The 27578-nt window shown below is 37.2% G+C and overlaps 1 protein-coding gene across 1 annotated transcript in view; it reads left to right on the top strand.

Annotated features, from left to right (window-relative positions):
- Window positions 1-27578, top strand: part of NBEA (neurobeachin) — a 4581458-nt gene that overhangs the window by 4369155 nt on the left and 184725 nt on the right. Inside the window, exon 58 of the mRNA XM_044072852.1 lies at window positions 25134-25205. Within this exon, the coding sequence (XP_043928787.1) occupies window positions 25134-25205 (72 nt within the window). The remainder of the gene's footprint in view (window positions 1-25133; window positions 25206-27578) is intronic.

Here is a 27578-nt window from a genome sequence, read left to right as displayed (position 1 = left end):
GACATAACGTATTTGATTCATATATTATAACACTTGAACATTATTCAATTTGATTGCTGTTTGTACACTTTAAACATACATGAAAATCCAACGTAAACATTCAAAAAACCAACATGTTTAAAATATTACTCGTTGCGTGAACATATATTATTAACTTACCAGCACTTCAAAGCAGCGTTCCTAATTCATTAAAAAACACACAACATGAACGTTGCTGTCAAATAATTCAGATATAATGTACATAGCCAGCAATTTATAATCATTCAAAAACTATGATCATACAAGTTTTTAAAGCAGCAAAACGTCCATATAACCACAATTCTCATTCATAGCATAAAGCCGATATCTATTCACAGCCTTGAATGTCATATGAACACTTTAACCAACGTTCGCTATTCTATACTGAACACATCTATGTGCTGCTACCATATATTGTTAGTATAAGATTCAAAGTTTAGCAAAAACGATTATTGACCAATCTCTATGACAGAGGAGTGCACACGTATCCGTAAATTGCATTCACACCATATACGGGTAAATGGACACGTCCTTAAAACAAAAATTCCTGACTTCAGTCTAAAAACAATATTACAACAAAGAAGGGCAAGCAAAACATAATCTAAACGAACCATATAGGCTCGATGGGTGCATAAATAGTAAACCATTACACTAAAACTTATAACAATCCATCATTTTAAACTCTCTATCATAAACTTCAATAGTGCATATAAATATTCTATTATTTATGCACTACTTATATATACATATATATATATATATATATATATATATATATATATATATATAGTCCACCAAACAAATCTATTCTAACAAAGTCTCATAATAAACAACTAACGAAAAAACTATTATTACAAAAAATTGTTAATAATAAATACCAATCACAAAGAATACGATGAGAGTCTCAGAATAAGTATTGACATAAGACATAGTGCCATAAAATAAGCACCATTAAACAAACTTATGGAGCCAAAAAACATGCTAGTACCGCAGACTCTGTACAGCAAATAATAATTAACAAAAGTGGAGATCTATTGTTCAACACATACACTAGGTGTCAGCACATACTTCAGATATCACCATATCTCATCCTTCACTTCAACATATCTACCTAACTCTTAGACTTTTAGTTTTAAGAAACTGCCTAATTGATGCCCTCTCATTCAATCCTTTCCCTACATCTGCCCTAAGTCGTATAATCCATTTAACTTCTTTTTCCTCAGTAACATTACTAATGTTGCCTCCTCTCAAAATAGTTGTAATAACTTCAGTAACCATAAAATCAAAAGTATGTTGGTACCCTGTTGACATTGCATGTTTAGCCAATGCATTCGTAGCTAAACCTGTTCTAATATTATACAGATGTTCCCTAATTCTATTCCTGAAGGATCTATCTGTCTTTCCTACATAAAAGGATCGACATGCCACACACACAGCAATATAAACTACATGGTGAGTATCACAATTTGCTGAACACTTAAATATATATTCCCTTCCTGTATCAGGATGTATAAACCTCCCTGTATTGTCAATATATGAACAATAATTACATTCATATCACTGTTGTATTATAAACATGCTTACATTAAATACAAAGACGTACAACAACAATCAGTTCATATCACTGTTGTATTATAAACATGCTTACATTAAATACAAAGACGTACAACAACAATCAGTTCATATCACTGTTGTATTATAAACATGCTTACATTAAATACAAATAAGTGTAAAACTTACCAGTTCATATCACTGTAGTATTATAAACATGCTACAAAGAAGTGTAACACCAACCAGTTCATATCACTGTTGTATTATAAACATGCTTACATTAAATACAAAGTAGTGTAACACTAACCAGTTCACATCACTGTTGTATTATAAACATACTTACATTAAATACAAAGAAGTGCAACACCAACCAGTTCACATCACTGTTGTATTATAAACATGCTTACACTAAATACAAAAGTGTAAAACTTACCAGTTCACATCACTGTTATATTATAAACATGTTTCCATTAAATACAAAGAAGTGTAACCCTAACCGGTTCATATCACTGTTGTATTATAAACATGCTACAAAGAAGTGTAACACCAACCAGTTCACATCACTGCTGTATTATAAACATGCTTACATTAAATACAAAGAAGTGTAACACTAACCAGTTCACATCACTGTTGTATTATAAACTTGCTTACATTAAATACAAAGAAGTGTAACACTAACCAGTTCATATCACTGTTGTATTATAAACATGCTTACATTAAATACAAAGAAGTGCAACACCAGCCAGTTCATATCACTGTTATATTATAAACATACTTACATTAAAAACAAAGAAGTGTAACACCAGCCAGTTCATATCACTGTTGTATTATAAACATACTTACATTAAATACAAAGAAGTGTAACACTAGCCAGTTCATATCACTGTTGTATTATAAACTTACTTACATTAAATACAAAGAAGTGCAACACCAGCCAGTTCATATCACTGTTGTATTATAAACATACTTACATTAAAAACAACGAAGTGTAACACCAGCCAGTTCATATCACTGTTGTATTATAAACATACTTACATTAAAAACAAAGAAGTGTAACACCAGCCAGTTCATATCACTGTTGTATTATAAACATACTTACATTAAAAACAAAGAAGTGTAACACTAACCAGTTCATATCACTGATGTATTATAAACACGCTTACATTAAATACAAAGAAGTGTAACACTAACAGGTTCATATCTGTTGTATTATAAACATACTTACATTAAATACAAAGAAGTGTAACACTGACCAGTTCACATCACTGTTGTATTATAAACATACTTACATTAAATACAAAGAAGTGCAACACCAACTAGTTCATATCACTGTTGTATTATAAACATGCTTCCATTAAAAACAAAGAAGTGCAACGTTAACCAGTTCATATCACTGTTGTATTATAAATATGCTTACATTAAATACAAAGAAGTGCTACACCAGCCAGGTCATATCACTGCTGTATTATAAACATGCTTACATTAAATACAAAGAAGTGCAACGCTAACCAGTTCACATCACTGTTGTATTATAAATATGCTTACATTAAAAACAAAGAAGTGTAACACCAACTAGTTCATATCACTGTTATATTATGGACATGCTTACATTAAATACAAAGAAGTGTAACACTAACCAGTTCATATCACTGTTGTATTATAAACATGCTTACATTAAATACAAAGAAGTGTAACACTAACCAGTTCATATCACTGTTGTATTATAAACATACTTACATTAAATACAAAGAAGTGTAAAACTTACCAGTTCATATCACTGTAGTATTATAAACATGCTTCCATTAAATACAAATAAGTGTAATCCTAACCGGTTCATATCAGTTGTATTATAAACATGCTTACATTAAATACAAAGAAGTGTAACACCAACCAGTTCATATCACTGTTGTATTATAAACATGCTTACATTAAATACAAAGAAGTGTAACACTAACCAGTTCATATCACTGTTGTATTATAAACATGCTTACATTAAATACAAAGAAGTGCAACGTTAACTAGTTCATATCACTGTTATATTATAGACATGCTTACATTAAATACAAAGAAGTGTAACACTAACCAGTTCATATCACTGTTGTATTATAAACATGCTTACATTAAATACAAAGAAGTGTAACACCAACCAGTTCATATCACTGTTGTATTATAAACATGCTTACATTAAATACAAAGAAGTGTAACACTAACCAGTTCATATCACTGTTGTATTATAAACATGCTTACATTAAATACAAAGAAGTGTAACACTAACCAGTTCATATCACTGTTGTATTATAAACATGCTTACATTAAATACAAAGAAGTGTAAAACTTACCAGTTCATATCACTGTAGTATTATAAACATGCTTCCATTAAATACAAATAAGTGTAAAACTTACCAGTTCATATCACTGTAGTATTATAAACATGCTTACATTAAACACAAAGAAGTGTAACACTAACCAGTTCATATCACTGTTATATTATAAACATGCTTACACTAAATACAAAGAAGTGTAAAACTTACCAGTTCATATCACTGTAGTATTATAAACATACTTACATTAAATACAAAGAAGTGCAACACTAGCCAGTTCATATCACTGTTATATTATAAACATGCTTCCATTAAATACAAAAATTGTAACCCTAACCAGTTCATATCACTGTTGTATTATAAACATGCTTACATTAAATACAAAGAAGTGCAACACCAGCCAGTTCATATCACTGTTGTATTATAAACATACTTACATTAAATACAAAGAAGTGTAACACTAACCAGTTCATATCACTGTTGTATTATAAACATGCTTACACTAAATACAAAGAAGTGTAACCCTAACCAGTTCATATCACTGTTGTATTATAAACTTGCTTACATTAAATACAAAGAAGTGCAACACTGACCAGTTCACATCACTGTTGTATTATAAACATACTTACATTAAATACAAAGAAGTGCAACACCAGCCAGTTCATATCACTGTTGTATTATAAACATACTTACATTAAAAACAAAGAAGTGTAACACCAGCCAGTTCATATCACTGTTGTATTATAAACATACTTACATTAAAAACAAAGAAGTGTAACACCAGCCAGTTCATATCACTGTTGTATTATAAACATACTTACATTAAAAACAAAGAAGTGTAACAATAATTAGTTCATATCACTGCTGTATTATAAACATGCTTACATTAAATACAAAGAAGTGCAACAATAATTAGTTCATATCACTGCTGTATTATAAACATGCTTACATTAAATACAAAGAAGTGTAACACCAACCAGTTCATATCACTGTTGTATTATAAACTTGCTTACATTAAATACAAAGAAGTGCAACACTGACCAGTTCATATCACTGTTGTATTATAAACATACTTACATTAAATACAAAGAAGTGCAACACCAGCCAGTTCATATCACTGTTGTATTATAAACATACTTACATTAAAAACAAAGAAGTGTAACACCAGCCAGTTCATATCACTGTTATATTATAAACATACTTACATTAAATACAAAGAAGTGCAACACCAGCCAGTTCATATCACTGTTGTATTATAAACATACTTACATTAAATACAAAGAAGTGCAACACCAGCCAGTTCATATCACTGTTGTATTATAAACATACTTACATTAAAAACAAAGAAGTGTAACACCAGCCAGTTCATATCACTGTTGTATTATAAACATACTTACATTAAAAACAAAGAAGTGTAACACTAACCAGTTCATATCACTGATGTATTATAAACATGCTTACATTAAATACAAAGAAGTGTAACACTAACAGGTTCATATCTGTTGTATTATAAACATACTTACATTAAATACAAAGAAGTGTAACACTAACAGGTTCATATCTGTTGTATTATAAACATACTTACATTAAATACAAAGAAGTGTAACACTGACCAGTTCACATCACTGTTGTATTATAAACATACTTACATTAAATACAAAGAAGTGCTACACCAGCCAGGTCATATCACTGTTGTATTATAAACATACTTACATTAAAAACAAAGAAGTGTAACACCAGCCAGTTCATATCACTGTTGTATTATAAACATACTTACATTAAATACAAAGAAGTGTAACACCAGCCAGTTCATATCACTGTTGTATTATAAACATGCTTACATTAAATACAGAGAAGTGTAACACTAACAGGTTCATATCTGTTGTATTATAAACATACTTACATTAAATACAAAGAAGTGTAACACTGACCAGTTCACATCACTGTTGTATTATAAATACACTTACATTAAATACAAAGAAGTGCAACACCAACTAGTTCATATCACTGTTGTATTATAAACATACTTACATTAAATACAAAGAAGTGTAACACTGACCAGTTCACATCACTGTTGTATTATAAACATACTTACATTAAATACAAAGAAGTGCTACACCAGCCAGGTCATATCACTGTTGTATTATAAACATGCTTACATTAAATACAAAGAAGTGTAACACTAACCAGTTCATATCACTGTTGTATTATAAATACACTTACATTAAATACAAAGAAGTGCAACACCAGCCAGTTCATATCACTGTTGTATTATAAACATGCTTACATTAAATACAAAGAAGTGCAACACCAACCAGTTCACATCACTGTTGTATTATAAACATGCTTACATTAAATACAAAGAAGTGTAACACTAACCAGTTCATATCACTGTAGTATTATAAACATACTTACATTAAATACAAAGAAGTGCAACACCAACCAGTTCACATCACTGTTGTATTATAAACATGCTTACACTAAATACAAAGAAGTGCAACGTTAACCAGTTCATATCACTGTTGTATTATAAACATACTTACATTAAATACAAAGAAGTGCAACACCAGCCAGTTCATATCACTGTTGTATTATAAACATGCTTACACTAAATACAAAGAAGTATGATCCTAACCGGTTCATATCACTGTTGTATTATAAACATACTTACATTAAATACAAAGAAGTGCAACACCAACCAGTTCATATCACTGTTGTATTATAAACATACTTACATTAAATACAAAGAAGTGTAACACTGACCAGTTCACATCACTGTTGTATTATAAATATACTTACATTAAATACAAAGAAGTGCTACACCAGCCAGGTCATATCACTGTTGTATTATAAACATGCTTACATTAAATACAAAGAAGTGTAACACTAACCAGTTCATATCACTGTTGTATTATAAATACACTTACATTAAATACAAAGAAGTGCTACACCAGCCAGTTCATATCACTGTTGTATTATAAACATGCTTACATTAAATACAAAGAAGTGTAACACCAACCAGTTCACATCACTGTTGTATTATAAACATACTTACATTAAAAACAAAGAAGTGTAACACCAGCCAGTTCATATCACTGTTGTATTATAAACATACTTACATTAAATACAAAGAAGTGTAACACTGACCAGTTCACATCACTGTTGTATTATAAACATACTTACATTAAATACAAAGAAGTGCTACACCAGCCAGGTCATATCACTGTTGTATTATAAACATGCTTACATTAAATACAAAGAAGTGTAACACTAACCAGTTCATATCACTGTTGTATTATAAATACACTTACATTAAATACAAAGAAGTGCTACACCAGCCAGTTCATATCACTGTTGTATTATAAACATGCTTACATTAAATACAAAGAAGTGTAACACCAACCAGTTCACATCACTGTTGTATTATAAACATGCTTACATTAAACACAAAGAAGTGCAACACCAGCCAGTTCATATCACTGTTGTATTATAAACATGCTTCCATTAAATACAAAGAAGTGTAATCCTAACAGGTTCATATCAGTTGTATTATAAACATGCTTACACTAAATACAAAGAAGTGCAACGTTAACCAGTTCATATCACTGTTGTATTATAAACATACTTACATTAAATACAAAGAAGTGTAACACCAACCAGTTCATATCACTGTTGTATTATAAACATGCTTACATTAAATACAAAGAAGTGTAACGCTAACCAGTTCACATCACTGTTGTATTATAAACATACTTACATTAAATACAAAGAAGTGTAACACCAACCAGTTCACATCACTGTTATATTATAAACATACTTACATTAAAAACAAAGAAGTGTAACACTAGCCAGTTCACATCACTGTTGTATTATAAACATACTTACATTAAATACAAAGAAGTGTAACACCAACCAGTTCACATCACTGTTGTATTATAAACTTGCTTACATTAAATACAAAGAAGTGTAACACTAGCCAGTTCACATCATTGTTGTATTATAAACATACTTACATTAAATACAAAGAAGTGTAACACCAACCAGTTCACATCACTGTTGTATTATAAACTTGCTTACATTAAATACAAAGAAGTCTAACACTAACCAGTTCACATCACTGTTGTATTATAAACTTGCTTACATTAAATACAAAGAAGTGTAACACTAACCAGTTCATATCACTGTTGTATTATAAATATGCTTACATTAAATACAAAGAAGTGCAACGCTAACCAGTTCACATCACTGTTGTATTATAAATATGCTTACATTAAAAACAAAGAAGTGTAACACTAACCAATTCATATCACTGTTATATTATAGACATGCTTACATTAAATACAAAGAAGTGTAACACTAACCAGTTCATATCACTGTTGTATTATAAACATACTTACATTAAATACAAAGAAGTGCAACACCAGCCAGTTCATATCACTGTTGTATTATAAACATACTTACATTAAATACAAAGAAGTGTAACACTAACCAGTTCATATCACTGTTGTATTATAAACATGCTTACATTAAATACAAAGAAGTGTAACACTAACCAGTTCATATCACTGTTGTATTATAAACATGCTTCCATTAAATACAAATAAGTGTAATCCTAACAGGTTCATATCAGTTGTATTATAAACATGCTTACATTAAATACAAAGAAGTGTAACACCAACCAGTTCATATCACTGTTGTATTATAAACATACTTACATTAAATACAAAGAAGTGTAAAACTTACCAGTTCATATCACTGTAGTATTATAAAACATGCTTCCATTAAATACAAATAAGTGTAATCCTAACCGGTTCATATCAGTTGTATTATAAACATGCTTACATTAAATACAAAGAAGTGTAACACTAACCAGTTCATATCACTGTTGTATTATAAACATGCTTCCATTAAATACAAATAAGTGTAATCCTAACCGGTTCATATCAGTTGTATTATAAACATGCTTACATTAAATACAAAGAAGTGTAACACTAACCAGTTCATATCACTGTTGTATTATAAACATGCTTACATTAAATACAAAGAAGTGTAACACTAACCAGTTCATATCACTGTTATATTACAGACATGCTTACATTAAATACAAAGAAGTGTAACACCAACCAATTCATATCACTGTTGTATTATAAACATACTTACATTAAATACAAAGAAGTGCAACACTGACCAGTTCATATCACTGTTGTATTATAAACATACTTACATTAAATACAAAGAAGTGTAACACCAACCAATTCATATCACTGTTGTATTATAAAGAAAAAAACACAGGTGGAGAAAGCAGCAAATACACCAACACGAACAAAAAAACACCTCCAAGCCAATAACTAGTCCCCGCCACTCACGAAGGTTTATAAGGTGTATAAATGGTTACCACAACTCAAGGCAATCTTTCACCACACTTTATTAAATAAATAAAATCCACAGCAATCCATAGCAAAAAGGTCAAGCGCTTTTGTCAAATAGACTTCCTCGGAACAGCTTTTAATTAAAATCCCGTTGCTTTTATACCCTTAGGATAATCAATCAATCAATTAATAAGCCATTTAAAGCTGCAGGGCCAACAATACAAGTGACTTGCATATATGTACACATTAAATACTTTTAAATACATTTAATGATCACTGAGTGAAATGTAAATAATATAAAAATATGAACTTAAAAGTACTAAGGGTTGAAATCAACAAGTGTTTAAAACTTTTAAAAATATACCTGTTATTTATTATTTTATTCTATTAGCTCTATATCTGAGCTCAGGTTTAATGCTAATGGCATCATTGATGCCCGGATATTCACAAGCATTGACCATAAGTTGCCACCTAGTTTCTGCCCTAAGCAACTTATTGGTCCAATCCCCCCACTAAAATCCTCACTCACTATTTCCAAAATACCAAACTTGAAACCATGAGTGGGATTGTTTTTAATATGTTTATATAAAGCATTTCTCTCATCCATTTTTGTAACACTATATAACAGTGTTCATAAATTCTACGATTCAGCCTCCTTTCTGTTTTTCCAATGTAAAAACATTGGCAAACCGTACAAAGGGCCAAATAAACTAAACCTGTTGTAGTGCAGGAACCAGAAACCTAACCAGTTCATATCACTGTTGTATTATCAACATGCTTACATTAAATACAAAGAAGTGTAACACTAACCAGTTCATATCACTGTTGTATAATAAACATGCTTACATTAAATACAAAGAAGTGTAACACTAACCAATAGGAGGTGTAACATTATACCTTTGATGAATAAAACTTGATAGTGACTTACAGGGTGGGCAACACCAGTCATCAGGTATTGTGTCACCTTCACAGACAACTCCTTATCCTTTGACCACCACATAATCAACGTTAATCATAAACTCATTCTACTGAGCCTAATTGATAACTTCTGGCCTGCATAACTTACCTTTACTTATCTTTTCCCATTCACCCTGCCTTAATCAGACCATTTATAAGATATTTTGTCCTTTTAGCATGTATCTGTTGAAACATATCACACAGACTACAGAGTTTCTCATTTAAGAAAATCATTATACTAAGGACTGTCAGCTACCAATAAGGGCCTGAAGCTCTGATACCTGTATTCTGTCTGTTATAGACTTATGGGCAGTGATTTATATATAGTGTTCTGTGCTGTTACGGTTTTAACTCTGCTTGATCTCATACACCTCCACAAAACAAATGGCACCACAAACATTTAATCTAAAGACTTGAATCTCTGTCAATAAATAAATAAGACACACTAGAGGGACTGAATTATTACTCAGTGCTTCTCACATCTCTGGAATAACCTTCCATTACATAAAACAAGAGTGATGCCCTCACTTCCTTTAAGGCAAACAATGTCTATTGGATAGGCATGTGTAGATTCACCCTGAGCCTGACTTGTTTTGCCTTGCATTTGGCAGGAGGTGCCCTGTGGTCGTGGGCCTTGGCAAGGTGATTATGGTCTATGGTTTATGGTGTCCCTTTGCCTTGTGATCAGTATGAATATGTGAATAAACCAGTGGCTTTGAGTACTTAACGCACACCCTCAGGATGTTGTATATTCCAGGTCCTTATATGGCAGTTATCAAAGAGGATTAAGGCTGTGAACTGTTAATGAGCAACTTCCTGTGGTACAGGGTTTTAATCCTTAAGCCTTCATTTGCCTAATATGTGACCTTGAGTTAGTCACTTAACCGGACAGTGCTTTGAGTCAACTGGGAGTTTAGGCTGGGCTTCTTAATGGTCTCCTGGACTGCATGCATAATAATTTCCTTTGACACTAAATGATCTAATTCGGTGTGTGGACAGCTGCACCTCCCCCACCCCAGAGAGGCACACCCATCCTCTCTTGCCTGTGCCATCAAGTGCCCCAGCCAGTAGTTGAACTCTGGTCTCCTGGGCCATAGTCAGGGCTTTATCCCTATGATTCTGGTAGTTGGTGCAGAGGGTAAGGCTATGAACTGTAGCTCCTGTGGTAAACGGTTTGATTTCCGTCAGCCTTCATTTGCCTACTATGTGACATTGAGCAGATCCCTTAACCAGACACTGCTCCCAGGTCACTGTGCATACACTGGGACTACCTGGTTAACACTGTGGTATTATTATCCGTTTACACTGCCGTAATGGGTCACCCCTGACAAATTTAAAAGGCTAATATGCTGATTTGTACAGTCTTCCAACCATATAAAACTGTAATTTTATGAGACTTTTAATAACAACCTCCAACATCCCCACTGGCATGAAATCAACGATTTTGTTACTGACAAAAGCCTTTTAAAAAATAATGAATTCCCAACATGACCAGACATTAAAAAAAATCCTTCTTGATCTCATTTCTACAGACTTCTAAAACCACATCTCAGACATTGACATTCTTCATCAGTATTTTAATGACAACTCCCCTTATAACTTTCTCATACTGTAGACCAAAAAACACTCTCCAAACCTTATTACCTTCTGACCTTACATTTTTGACAAAAACAGATGAACTGAGAACAGAGCAGCCTCCTCTGAATTTTCTCTCTTATTCACACCAATGACCTCCAGAGGCTGCCAAAACACTAACAGCAAAGCTGGTATACCTACCAGAGAAACACTTTGTCTTCTCCAGGTTGTACAAATCCAAGCCCAAACTCTGGATTACCAAACAAATAAACTCTTTGATTGAAAGCTGGGACACTGCCTTGCGGAAATGGAAAAGTTCCCCAAGCATCAATAACAGAAAAAAGGTAATTAGAAGCAATTAATCCTTCCATTTCTGTTCACAGCAAATCTCCTCAAAATTTATCCCAAGCTCCTGTGAAAAGCCGTAAATAAACATTCTATAGTTATGTCAAGAATCTAAATGGCAATGCTCAGATCTGTTCTGAGCTACAACAGAATGGCATTAAATATGATGATCTCGAGGATATTGCCAATATCCTGGCAGATCAATTCAGAGCCAACTTCACCCCCCTCTCACCTCCTAAAGGACCCATCTCAGTACTAAAAGATTGCCAAATTCTGGTAATAACAGCCACACAGGTAAAAAGCGCACTCTCCAATGCTAAGAATACAGCATCCGTGGGACCAGATGACATCCCAGGCTGTGTACTACATGAACTACAAAATGAACTGGCACCTCACCTAAGTGTCATATTTAATCATAGCCTCACCTCAGGCTTTGTGCCCACTGAGTGATGCACAGCTACAGTTATCCCACTCCACAAGGGGGGGATCCACCTTGGATCCTGGGAACTACCAGCCCATCAGTCTGATGAGCCTGATCTGCAAGACCATGGAACGTATTATCATGGAACTTATAAACAAAGACATTGGCAACCTTCAAACACTGGACCCCACCCAGTTTGGGTTCGTGAAGGGCCGATATTGTCTCCTGAACCTGATTGACATCTTCAAATCAGTCTCCAGAGCTGTGGACGAGGGTAAGGTGGTCCACACCGTCTATCTGGACCTCGCCAAGGTCTTCAACATCATCCCCCACTCTGGAATCATAGAAAAACTTACTAAGCTGGGCATTAATCCCTACGTCACTCGATGGGCTGCCAACTGGCTTACTGACAGAACCCACACTATAAAAGCAGCCAACTCGAAATCCAGCTCCAGACAAGTGACAATTGGAGTACCTCAGGGTTCAGTCCTGGGACCGCTCTTGTTTGGCATCTACTTCTCTGAAGGACAGGCCAACACTAAGGGACTCTGGCTAACAAAGTTCACAGATGACTGCAAACTGGAAGCCAATATTGAATCCCCAAATGATGTGGATATTCTACAAAAGGGCCTTACAGAAACAGATGCTTGCTGTCAGAGCCATGGGCTCAAGCTCAATGCCAAGAAATGTATAGTTATCCCCTTTGGGAAAAAGCATATACACATGAATTACCACATAGGTAGCAGTACACTATGCACTGAAAGTGTTATAAGAGACTTAGGGATACAGGTGGACAGTGGTCTCACCTTCAATAACCACATCGCCACAACAGTCAGGAAATCCTTCTATGTGGTGCACCTCATCACTAAGGGGTTTTCATCCAGAAAAAAGGAGGCCATTGTCCCACTGTACTCATCCCTCATTAGACCCATTATAGAATACAACACCCCATTTGGTATGTACCTTTCAAGACATCTGCAACAACTGGAAAGACCACAGAAATACCTCACTAAAAGAATCACAGGCCTAAAGCAGATGCCCTATGCTGACCGTCTAAAAAACTCCAACTGTACTCTGTCGCATATCGTCTACTCAGTGGCGATCTCTGCTTAACATACAAGACCATGTCAAACCCAGAGCTGTTGGATATGCTACACTTAAAGAAATCCCAATCCCTCAGAGCCACATGCTCCAGGGATCTAAACCTTGTCATCATAATGAACAAAACATGCTGGAGGGATAGGTTCCTGACCCAGAGACTTCCCAGTCTCTGGAATAGACTGCCCATACATGTCAAGCAGAGCACCTCTTTGGCCCTCTTCAAAAGGAACCTTGACAATTGGATGGGAGATAGAAACTTCACCCCAGGGATCATGTCAATTGCCCTGTTAGACAGGGGTCCAGGGAAGTAAATACTGTGTGAAGAAATAGCCAGGGAATTGTTATGGCTTGGCTTGTATAGGCCCTAGGGCCAATAGCCTAGTACCAACCTATGAACGGACCACAAACAAATAGCAAGTAAAAGAGGAAGGCAGCATTATGTGATCCACAGGCACCCCTTGACCAACAGGCTTTCGAAATTAATTTTCTTAGTTGCCCACTACCTGTTCCTACAACACTGTCGCTTCCCCATAGAACCACTTCTTTTCACTTCTCTCTCTGGTCTGTTCTTCAACAATAACAACAAAAGAAACTGAAAATCTTTTAAACAAATGTTTGGTTGCTCACCATGTGGTTCTGATGGGTTCCACAGAAAGTTTATTAAATTGTAATCCTGTAATCTACCCCTCATGCCAGGTCTATAATTTGTGCCTTTGATGCAAAACCATAGCATTTGTTTTAAAAGGAAGTCATTATTATCGCCCTTTCATAAGTTCTCAAATCCATTTTCACTAGTTATTTTAGACCCAGTTCTGTTCTCCCAACCTTTGAAAAGGTCTTAAAGTTAGTTTATACTGGTTTATCTACCTTTATTCAGAAATGTAACATGCAGCCCTCCAGCATGGATTTTGGATGGGCAGAAGCATAAAAACAGTACTTAAAATACCTTAGCATCCTTCTGTGTGACAGGCACAGTCTTCATTGACATTTCACATGTTTTAGATCTGGTTGGTCATAATCTATTACTTCAGCCCTTAACCCAAAAGGCGTTGACTGCTTTAAGAATTTTCTTTCTGACAGAACCTTCTGTGTAAAGTTAGGCACATGTCTGCTACCTAGTGCTTTTCTATTAAAAGGTGTACCACAGGGGTCCTTGTTATCTCCATTAATGTACTTCACTCTGACCTTCTCCAGCTACTACTCATCCTGTATGCTGACAGTATAGTTATGTATACATCCTGCTGTTCCCATGTTACAATTTAAAAAGATCTAAGAAAAGATATGCCACTAGTATCCAGCTGGCTACAAGAAATGTACCTGATAGCCATCCCCCAACCCCCCTGAACTATGATATTCAGAAACCAAAAGAAGCTTACACTGATCCCCCTCCCCTCCCCACCAGCTAGCATATGCTATGTAATAGCCACTTCAGGTATGTAGTTGTTTAGCTTTTCCCTCATTTAGGCTTTCAGCATCACATTAATATATCATGGGCCAAAATGAGCAGACTGTTCTTTTGATTAATGGAGATTTCCCACTTTCTGTCACTGGAAAGTAGGCATGTAAATAGTAGAGGGCTTCTCCTAGTACAGTTATAATATGGCAACCTTATCATTGCCATGACTTCAAAGAAGACCCTTCCATCCATGCAAGCAGTTTCCAGTTATATCTGCAAGTTATAGACCTGGCCCACAAAAGAGAACACTGCCTTAAACTAGCTAAGGCAAAGTGGATACCTGTAAACCAAAGATGCCCTCTAATGAAAACTTCTCCTTCCTAAACAAATATGCCCTCTACTGAAAACTTCTCCTTCCTAAACAAATATGCCCTCTACTGAAAACTTCTCCTTCCTAAACAAATATGCCCTCTACTGAAAACTTCTCCTTCCTAGTTTACTGTCAGATCTTCCAATTATTAACTTTAAATCAACCCCTACTTTAGAACCTACACTTCAAACTCCACTGATGAAACTCCATAATACAAACCATGGGTTCTCTTACATTGCCCCAAAACTTTGGGAAATGTTCCCCAACCCTATAAGAATGTAGCCCTCCACAAACTACAGATTATAATTTAAAATGTTTTTTTAGTGTGCCTGCTTCCATTCCCCAAATGCTACTTGACCACTGTGTTTTTTTTCTCAAGACTTTTGTATTCTGTCATTTTTTTAAATGAGTTACATTTACATTTCAAACAGCTAATCTTCAGTATTCCTCCCTTTTTTATAGCTTCAGAGGCAGGTACTAGTCTAGTTGCCCTTGTGGGCCATTTTTAAGCTTAGACAATTTTTTTCCAAAGGTAAGAATAAAATCCTGCATGTTGTGTGTATGAGGTAAATACCTTAACCATTGTACCAACCCCCAAACTTTAAAGAATATCTGTAAACTGGATTTGAACCCTATATTGTGTGACCCTCTTCTCTAAGCTCACTTCACTTACGCCTTGTGCCACAGACATAGTTAAAAGAGTGGCCCATTCCTGTACCAGGATTTCAACCTGGTCCGTCTGGGTGAAAACCAGGAATCCTAACCACTAGACCTTATAGGACATCCTATGTAGATAGTCTATAAAAAGTGTTACGTCAACAGTAATGAAGTGTTTTGAGCGGTTGATCAAGAACCATATCTCTTCAAGCCTACCTGCAACACTGGATACATTACTACATTACAGTTTGCTTATAGATCTAACTGCCGCATGGCTGATGCAGCAGGTATAGCACTTCATGAATCCTTGGCACATCTAGAGAACAAGAACTGCCATGTAGAATGCTGTTCATTGAGCTTAGTTTTGCCTTTAACAGTGTCATCCCCCAGAATCTGATATCGAAGCTGATCCAGCTGGACACCGACACCCCCCCCCCCAACCATGTAACTGGATACTGGACTTTCTCATCAACAGACCCCAGAAAGTATGTGTGGGAAATAATAGTTCAGTCAGCATTACATTAAGCACGGGTGTCCCTCAGGGCTGCGTCCTGAGTCCTCTGCTGTTCACCTTGTTGACACATGACTGCATGGCCAAACATGAATCCAACAAAATCATCAAGTACACGGATGATACCTCTGTCGTAGGTCTTGTCAGAAATGGTGAGGAAACAGCCTACAGGGAGGAAGTGGAGCATCTGATAGGCTGGTGCGACAGCAACAATCTGGCCTTAAATGTAAGCAAGACCAAAGAATTAATAGTGGACTTCAGGAGGACTCAGGAGATACATCAACCTCTGGAAATTAAGGGGGTGGCACTGGAAAGAGTCAAAAACACCACATTCCTAAGGTGCCATCACATCTCAGATGACCTATCCTGGTCAAAGTGAAGAAGGCACAACAACGTCTGCACTTCCAATGGAAACCGAGGAAGGCAAACTCATCTCAGTCCATCCTCAAAGCTTTCTACAGGGGGACCATCAAGAGCATCCTTTCAAATAGCATCATAGTTTGGTATGGTAACTGCAAAGCATCTGACCTCAAGGCTCTCCTGAGGGTAGTGAGGACAGCGAGAAAAAGTCATTGGTTCCTTGCTCCCTTCCATGGATGATCTGCTCGGGACTCGGTGTGTGAGAAGGGCTAGGAAGATAATCAACGATCTCACTCACACTGCCCATGGCATGTACTTCCACCTTTCCTCGGGCAGGCAATATTGCAGGTTACACTGCAAAACATATAGAGTGAACAGGAGCTTCTTCCTTCTATCCATAAGGCTGCTGAACATGAATGCCAGGCATGACAATGAATAATTAGATCAATATGCCACTTGCTATGAAGTATCAACTATAGTAATCACTCTGACAAATTGCTTCAATAACTGGTACAGTTAGCCTGATCTCTCATGCTATTACTTCCTGAATGTGCAGTAGTCAGGAGTGAGTCACCACTCCATACATGTGCATTATGAACATCAGAATATATCATACTGCAGCTGATGACGTGCAGTATTCTAAGTAATCACAATGTGAAGTCATAGTCTTGCAATACCTACTAGTATAATACTGTCTAATGTATTCATGCCCAATTGTGGTAATTTATTGTGGTGTTAATATTTTAATTATTACTGTATGCGCATTAGTCTTACTGTCATTCAAACTGCGTTCATTGTTATATCTTGCACAGGGACCAAAGCAGTGTAATTTTGTTCAGCTTGCACTGCTGTGTATATCTGATTGACAATAAAGTTTACTTTGACTTTGACTTTAATTTTTTTTTTAACCAGTAACTATTTGAAATGTCTGGATCCACTAATTAGCTGGCTCCGCCCAGTGCCAGTACCATGAACTAGCAACCCCCCCCCGCCGGAACATAAGAGCAAAAAAAGAAAAGAAAACCACTTTATTGTATCTGTATGGCTTATTACAGATCTGTGCACCACCCCCAAGCCTAAAGCAGGCCAAAGAATCTGAAAAGTAAGGTGTACAAAAGATTGGTGCGACCTGTACTGATGTTTGGCACAGACAACTACTGTAGTTCGAAGACCCACATTGGTAGAATTAGTGCTGGCTCTGCACAAAGACCTAGTAACTGAAGTACAAACAGCATTTAGTCCCACAGCAGGATTCCCAGTGGGAGTGGGTGTGCATCAGGGTTCAGCTCTGGACCCACTGCTGGTCATATTGCTGATGGACTACGTTAGGAAACAGGTTGAAGGGAACAGATCAACAAAGCTGCTAATTGCGGATGATGTAACATTGCAAGCAGACACAGAACAAGACCTTCAGCAGAGGATAGGGGAATGGAATGGGGAACTGAAGGTACAAGGGTACAGATAAGAAATTTGTAATAGCAGTAAATGGGGGAAATCAGAAGAAGCTGAAAATTGAGATTGAGATTGAAGGGAAAATAGTGGAACAGGTTAACAGCTTCAGGTATTTGCAAGGGGTGGTTGAGTAGAAGGAATGTCTGAGTGAGGAGGTCAAAGCTAGAATCAGAGGGGCTGCAGCCAAATGGCACAGAGTGCCAGGGGTGATGTATGACAGAAGAATGGCAAAGAAGCTAAAAAGTAAGTTGTAAAAAAGGTAACGATATGGAATGTCTGGGCCTGCTTTAGTGAGTCTCAAAAACACAGAGACTTAATGGCCGAGATGGACACTTCTTGGAATTCTCCCTTTTCTATGAAGTATGGCAATCTTGGACTTAAAAATGTTGAATACTGGATTCCCCTACCAGTATCACCATTGAAAAGAGTGCCAGCATTAATCCTATGGGGGGGTCAAGTTCAAGCGTATGATATTGTGATAGTCATCATTTTGATCTTTGGATATTATGGATTGAGGATGATAGGTTTTAAGCATGTGGGCATCAGGATTGTAATAGTAAACTGATGTAATGATACAGATTATGCTGTGTAGAACTCTTGTGAGACGTATTTTCTAACAACACAAGCCTGGTATCCTTGGAAGAGCAGTATGGTTTTAAAGCATGGAGCATTTTAAGTAATTTCACAAAATGATTGTGTGAAATGTATGACTGAGTGGGTAGGGTATTTTCACATTTATTTTCTAAATGTAGTGGGAGGAAGAGAGGGAATTGATTGTCATCAAATAATAGATGCAGTTTGTTAGGAATTTTTGGACTTAACCATTTCTTTGTGTAGTACTTATAAATGTCTTAAAATTCTTTGTAAAATCTTGAACCAGTATAGTCACTAAAGACTCATTTATTTAATTGTAATGAATAGTCAATGTTTCAAATACTGAAATGATTTTTTTTTTCTGTTCATAATTCTGGTAGCAATTTAAAAGAAGTATTTAACAAGCATTTGAGTCCTGAGTCTGAAGGTAATGCTACTCAATGCTAGAAGTCTAAACCTCAAAATGCAGTCTCTCGAGGCACTCCTAAAAATGGAGAACATCAATATCTGTGCAGTGACTGAGACCTGGTTCAAGGCTCCACAGAGCACCCCTGCAATACCAGGCTACAACACTTACCACACTTTTTGGCCACCAAACCAGGACCAAAACACTAAAGGTGGTGAAGTGTCCATATTCACCAAGGATATTCACAACACCAGGTTAGTTGCCCAACACAATGCGTCTGAAATTCTACAGGTGCAACTAACACTAGGTAAGACTGCAATCCAAATTGTAGCTTGCTACAGATCCCCCACCATGCCCCAAGAGTCTCACTACACCTTTCTAAACATACTGGAAAATATTAAGGTACAACCAAACTCCCTAATACTGGGTGATTTCACCTACACTGCCATTAACTGGGAAAACTACTCATGTACCGACACCTTTGCCCAACGGTTCTTGGAATTCATAAATTCCAACGCCGTGGATCAACTAATCCATAGTCCCACCAGGGGCTCCAATATCCTAGACCTGGTCATTACCAACATGGAAAATCAATGCTCCACACCTATGGTCACCCCCTAGTTGGTCAGGTCTGACCACAAGCTAATCACCCTTAACATCCACATCCCCCCCCCACCCCCAGTAAGGAAACCTCCATATAAAACTTCTCCAAAGCCAACTTCATGCCACTCAAGTCAGAAGTGACCAACTTCATGACACCCATGCAGACGGGAACTGAAAGTTTGAATGCTGAATCCAACACTAAGGCACTGATGAGCACATCCACTCGTGCATGAATCGTGCCATCCCCAAAAGAACCAAGACGCTGTCCTCCAAAAATGGAAGCCAAGGCCAATCTGGTGGTCCCCTGCCATAAACAAACAAAAGGAAGAAACTGTTGCAGAAAAGAGGAAAATCCCAGTTTGAAAAAAACTCCCTTACCAATGTCAGTAAGAAGCTGAGATCCCTCATAAAATCCTCCAAAGCTAGTTACGAAAATGAAATTGCCAAAGATTCCAAAGACAACCACAAGGCATTCTATAGCTATGTCAAGAATCTAAATGGCAATGCTCAGATCTGCTCTGAGCTACAAAAGAATGGCATTAAATATACTGATCCCAAGGATATTGTCTATATTCTGGCAGATTGATTCAGTGCAAACTTCACCCCCCTCTCACCCCCTAAAGGGCCCATCTCAATACTGAAAGATTGCCAAATTCTGGTAATAATGGCCTCACAGGTAAAAAATGCACTCTCCAAAAGCTAAGAATACAGCATCCATGGGACCATACAACATCCCAGGCTGTGTACTACATGGACTACAAAATGAACTGGCACCTCACCAAAGTGTCATGTTTAATCTTATCCTCACCTCAGGCTTCGTGCCCACTGAGTGGCACACAGCTATAGTTATCCCACTCCACAAGGGGGGATCCACCTTAGATCCTGGGAACTACCGCCCTGTCAGTCTGATGAGCCTGATCTGCAAGGCCATGGAACGTATTATCGTGGAACTTGTAAACAAAGACATTGGCAACCTTCAAACACTGGACCCCACGCATTTTGTGTTTCGTGAATGGCCAATCTTGTCTCCTGAACCTGATTGACTTCTTCGAATCAGTCTCCAGAGCCGTGGACAAGGGTATGGTGGTCCAGACAGCCTATCTGGACCTTGCCAAGGCCTTCAACACTATCCCCAACTCTGGAATCATAGATAAATTTACTAAACTGGGCATTAATCCCTACATCACTCAATGGGGTGCCAACTGGCTTACTGATAGAACCCACACTGTAAAAGTAGCCGACTCCAAATCCAGCTCCAGACAAGTGACAAGTGGAGTACCTCAGGGTTCAGTCCTGGGACTGCTCTTGTTTGGCATCTACTTCTCTGAAGAACAGGCCAGCCCTAAGGGACTCTGGCTAACAAAGTTCGCAGATGACTGCAAACTGGGAGCCATTATTGAATCCCCAAATTATGTGGATATTCTACAAAAGGGCCTTACAGAAACAGATGCATGGTGCCAGAGCCATGGGCTCAAGCTCATTGCCAAGAAATGTATAGTTATCCCCTTTTGGAAAAAACATGTACCCGTGAATTACCACATAGGTGGCAGTACACTAAACACCGAAACTGTGAGAAAAAACTTAGGGACACAGGTGGACAGTGATCTCACCTTCAATAACCACATTGCCACAACAGTCAGGAAATCCTTCTATGTGGCACACCTCATCACTAAGAGCTTTGCATCCAGAAAAAAGGAGGTCATTGTCCCACTGTACTCATCCGTCATTAGAGCCGTTATAGAATACAATGCCCCGTTTGGTGTATACCTCTCAAAACATCTGCAACAACTGAAAAGGCCGCATAAATACCTCCCTAAAAGAATCACAGGCCTAAAGCAGATGCCCTTTGCTGACCATCTAAAGAAACTCCAACTATACTCTGTTGCATATCGTCTACTCACAGCGATCTCTGCTTAACATACAAGGCCATGTCAAACCAGAGCTGTTGGACATGCTACACTTAAGGAAATCCCAATCCCTCAGAGACACATGCTCCAGGGATCTAAACCTTGTCATCACAATGAACAAAACATGCTGGAGGATAGGTTCTTGACCCAGAGACTCCCCAGACTCTGGAATAGACTGCCCATACATGTCAAGCAGAGCGCCTCTTTGGCCCTCTTCAAAAGGAACCTTGATGACTGGATGGGAGATAGGAAATTCACTCCGGGGATCATGTCAGTTACCCTGCTAGACAGGGGTCCAGGGAAGTAAATAATGTGGGAAGAAATAGCCAGGGAATTGTTATGGCTAGGCTTGTATAGGCCCTAGGACCGATAGCCTATTACCGACCTATGAACCTATTTAGTGGAACATTTAGTTTGTAAAGGTTAAAATATTTGATTGTGTGTATTCATAGGTATTTAGTAGGCTTGCAGTCCTGTGGACCATTAAGGAGCCTAGCCAAAATTCTCATTTGCTCCCAGGTATTGTCTGGTTAAGTGAGTTGCTCAAGGTCATACAGCTAGCAAGTAAGGTCTGCGGGAATCAAACTCTGTAACACAGGAACTATAGGTCACAGTCTTTACACCTGTGTGAAAAGTACCAGACATTAATGTTATATGACTAGCCAATAACCAGACAACGATCAAGGGTTGGAATCAACCCCTCTACCTTGTGTCTGTGAGGTAAAAATGTTAACCATTATGCCAACCCCCAGCTCCCCTTGGCATCTATCTTTGTCTCAGTCTGTTTCTTTGAGTAGCTGAATTGACATCAGCATACCAGGCTCATCACTGTGTTGTGAGAAGGTCGGTCCTCTTTACAACAGTATTCTACATACTGCATCCCTCAACAGGAGATTTAACAGAAGTCTTACAGAGAGGGAGTCCAGATGGGAACTACATTTGGAGACATTTGGTGTCATGGATGGGGTAAAAGGTGCTTAGTGATTCCTCTTGAGGTAGGATTCCATCCCTTACTAGGGTGGGCTGTGAGAGTAACAGGGTTGTCCTTACTCATGAAATAATCTCAAGATGAGTGGTCAGTGTATATGATGTGCTGCCATCATTTGTTACATTATTCAGTGTATGGAGCTTTTGGGGTGGATGCTAGAGAGTTTGTGCATGAATCCTGCTTGTGTTAACATTGAATTCTCTTTGTGTTAACAAATGGCCATATTAACATTAAGAATCTATGAACTTATTGATTTTGTAAATAACTCTGTGTACCCTGAGAGTATTTTTGATAGTGATTCTTGCATTTGTAGTATTATTTCATGTTTTTTCTCTACTTGATTTTGAATAAATATTTGATTAAAATTGAAAAGAGAAGTCTGCTATGCATGGAGGGCCTTATGTGCTAGGCTTCAAAAGCAGTCTCATCGGTCTAATATAATAAATGATGATGTAAATTAATGTATGACTACTTTGTAGGGTATTGGGCTGACTACGTAAAAGAACCTAAACTATTTGATTTTTTATATATATATATATATATATATATATATATATATATATATATATATATATATATAGGAACACTTCACAATGCCAAAATCCTGAAACATTGAATTTCACGTGGCCGAGACCATATGATCGAACTTTTGGAATGCCAGCATTGTGAAAGGAGATCTGCATACAGCGCGGAATAGGAGATTTCCCTTTTCCTCGCTGTATTGCGATCTCAGAGTTGGAATATTTAAGTAGCCGGGGTGTGGGGTGTGCAGGGGTGCTTGCCCCTCTGCAAACACATATAAATTGTTGTTTTTTTGGGGGGGATTTGTTTTGGAATTTTGTTGTTCTGAAACATCGATCATATGGTCTCGATCATATGAAATTCGATGTTTCGAAATTTCGAGATTCTGAAGTGAATTTTTATTTACATATATAAAATTTTTTTTTTTGTTAACGATCAGTAGATACAACTGTCTCTCTTCAGGGATGTTCTGGGAACAGTGTCTAGTTAACTGACTTGCTCAGAATCACAGAAATAGATAAATGCTGACTGAGGGCATCAAACCCGGGACGACGGGATGAAGCTCATTAGCATGCCATATCTTTAATCAGTTGCGCCAACCTGCCAGAGTAAAGATTGCAGAAAAATGGTCTGTACTGGGACTTTTCATATTTTCTGTTTCTCCTCTGGTGAAGTTTCTGAATTCAGCGACTCTCCTGTACTGAGAAGCTTTGCCTTCTAACAGCTGACTGTGTCTTCCAAACATGTCCATTCAGCTGTTCTGTACACTGCTGTGCCAGCAAAATTATCTGATTCTGCCCAGTATCATCCCACTTCTTTGATTACTGAAGGAAGCCTGGGCTGGATGTGTAAATAGGGAGCTTAAGACTCAGATTCTCTACCATTTGTTAAAGGAGAGACTCTGTGGATTCTGAACAACATGGTTTATTGTTTAGTTTAACTTGTTTTGTTTGTCTTCTCCTTTCAATCAAAAGATTATGTGGCTACACTAAAAAGTGCCTGAGTTTCAAAACTAGTTTGTTTTTGGATGGCTCCGTAGGCTAGAGTGATGGAGTTCTGGCTATAAAGCAACTCGGGTGTTGATGAAGCCAGGCAGGGAGACAGAGGAATGGAGAGGTGCTGCCTACTAACATCTCCACTGGAGAGCTTAATGCATGTGCTAATGGGAGTTGGCAACCTAGCAGGAGTCATCTGCCTGCAATGGGCCTGTCTGAAGGGTATGTCACTTGTGGAGGCAGGTGAATGTCCCAAGCTCCACTGGCCGCATGTTCCTCCCCCAAGCACTTGCATGGCATGCAGGGGGAATTTTAAGACAGTAAAAGAAAAATTCATAATGGTTGCACCTCAGTCATCCCACACCTGGTAGATAATTGAATATACAGAGTTGCAGTAATTGACTAGATGGTTACATGCAGGGGGTGCAAAAAAAAAAAAAAAAAAAAAAACCTCAAAACAGTTTAAAGTCGAAGAATGCTGTAATGTGTATGGATTCTGAATTTTATAAAGTATTTGAATGCTTACTGTAAAATAAAATGCTAATAAAATTATTTTAGATAAAACAGTAGAATTATGTCTTTAACAGCTGTATACTGCCCACATGGTATTAACTACTGTTTTTGTGATAAGTACCCGATATGTATGGTGTTGACATTTTCGTCTGAAAGGAATTGGTCCCTTTGCATTCTCTTATGGTCTGTCTCTGTCTTTAGGCCTCAGGGGAGCACCAGGATATTCATTGGATCAGGCTCACCATCTTCCCATTGAAATGGATCCTTTAATTGGTAAGTTGTATGTCTTTAGCTTATGCCTTCTGAAGATTAGTTATAGTTATAAAATCAGAATTTTGTAAATTTCCTGTTTCATTTGCAAGATGTGCATGTTCTTATAGTAATGTGGTTATGATGCGGTATATTTGTTTTTCAGCTTTAGTTCGAAATGTGTTTGCTTCAGAAATAGTGTATCGCCACTGGCATTATCACAGATGGGGCTCAGTATTTTCTTGTTATGCATGGCATGCTTTACCTGAACAGCTATTGGGGGATAATTCTAAAGTAACTGAAACCACTGTGGTATAGGCAGGCCCACTAGTGCATTGTCAGGGCATTCATCCATGTGACTGAGCACCTGAAGGCCTCCCATCCTGGACTTGAGGTTGCAGAATGTACTGGTAAGGTTGTTTCTTACAGTAAGCCTGGTATTTAGAGATTCATGATGCTTAAATTGCATGCGTGTGTGGTAACATACTTACATTGTGTTCACCTCTGGTACATTGCATGGAGGGAGATATGGACTGCTGCAGCTTCACTCACAGCTTGATGGTATGTTGCAGGTCTTGCTTCCTGTGTTAAAATGGGAATTGTGGGAACAGAACATACAGGGGAGGAAAGAGGTTTAAAAGGCGGCAGGACTTAAATGAGCTATGTAATGTTTGAGTGAAAAAGATAGGGTAGATTATAAGTGATGTAAAATACTTGCAAATAGGAGTGTGTTGGTGTGGTTTGTTTTCATTTATATAAATGTATGATTGCCTATGTAGTAAGTGATGGTTTAATAAAGACGTTTCTTGTTTAAAAAGAAAAGAAGGCAGGAACTGAATAATATATGTACTGTTGCATAAGTTATATGATATATAACAATATAGATGAAGTATGATGTTTATGTTAATATAGTTTGATTACTTTTATGTGAATGTAAATTTGCCTATGTCACAAGTGATAATTCAATAAAGGCGTTTGAAAAAAAAAAAAATGCAGGCAACAGATTGAGGCTGACTCATTGGTTCTTCCCTTCAGTACCTCGTACCAACAGGAGAATGGTATATTAAAAAAAAGTGCTTCGTAATGGTATCATTTTGTAAGGACAGATTGTTTATGTTTGTGACAAGATGTACTGCTAGAGTTCCACAGGAATACTGTAGTCAGTCCAAAGCAGTTGTGTGTACCTAAGAGGTGGGTTACTTTTTTAAGATTTGGGAACATATGTGGACAGTGGCCTAACTTTTGACCAAAATGTGTCTGTTGTAAAAAAAAAAAAAAAGTCCATCTATATTGCACAGCTTATAAACAAAAGGATTGTGTCTAGATCTAGGGATGCCATTGTCCCTTTTACTCAACCCTCAGGCTAGTCATTGAATATAATGCCCCTTTTGGCATGTATCTTTCCAGACATGTTTTACAACTAGAATGCCTACAAGGATGCAAGGCCTAAACAACATGTCCTACAGAGGCCTACTCAAAGGCCTGTAACTGTACTCTGTGTCCTACAGATTGCCAAGACGTTACCTATGTCTGGCATACAAGGCATCTTCCTAGCCATTACTGATGGCTTTACTACACAAAATTGGCATCAGAAATACTCAGTCTAGTGATCTAAACCTCTTCTGGAATGTCAGCAGAACAGTTTGGCGGGACATGTACATTTCACAGATGATACCACTGCTATGGAACAGACTCCCCATCCACATAAAACAAAGTTCATCCCTGTCCATTTTCATGCACAACTTAGATCTATGGGTGGAACACAGAAAATTTACCCCAGGACTTTCCCCTTTACTACTAATGGCCAGATGCAGCTCCTAAATGTACATTTATTTATTTATTTTATTTACCAGGAAATTCCGATTGAACATAGGTCCTTTTTCAGCAGAGGCCCGGGGAGAAAAGCTCCGCAAATACAAATGAAAAACATACATGAGTAATTGAGTTTACAGTAAAGAACATGACACACAATAAAAACAGGTACGTGTAACAATAATAAAGAATCAGTAATAAAGAAACATGAGTAACTAGTAGATGTAGACTTAGCAATATCTGACTACAGACCAAGAATGGCTAAAAATGCAGATAATTAAACATCACACCTGTACTATTTTGGATAGGAGTTTTTAGGCGGGACGGGAACAAGGACAGAGCCAGTGCATTTTTAGGTGAGACTAGAGTGCAGCCTTGAAGTGACTGCTGGATGGTAGCGTGGCTATAGAGGGGGGAGGTTGTTCCATAGTTTGGATATGGCACAGGAGAATAGAGCTTCTCCTGCTGAGTTTTTGGCTTTGGTGATAAGAAGTAGATTTTTGCTGTTGGAGCATAAGGGCCTAGAGGAACAGTATGGTTGGAGAAGGTTTTGAAGTGATGGGATTTTATGAGAATGGTTTACTA

The sequence above is a fragment of the Protopterus annectens genome, chromosome 5.part1, assembly GCF_019279795.1.
Source record: "Protopterus annectens isolate FY-2018-M chromosome 5.part1, PAN1.0, whole genome shotgun sequence".
NCBI lineage: Eukaryota > Metazoa > Chordata > Ceratodontiformes > Protopteridae > Protopterus > Protopterus annectens.
This window is presented reverse-complemented; position numbering and strand designations above follow the sequence as displayed.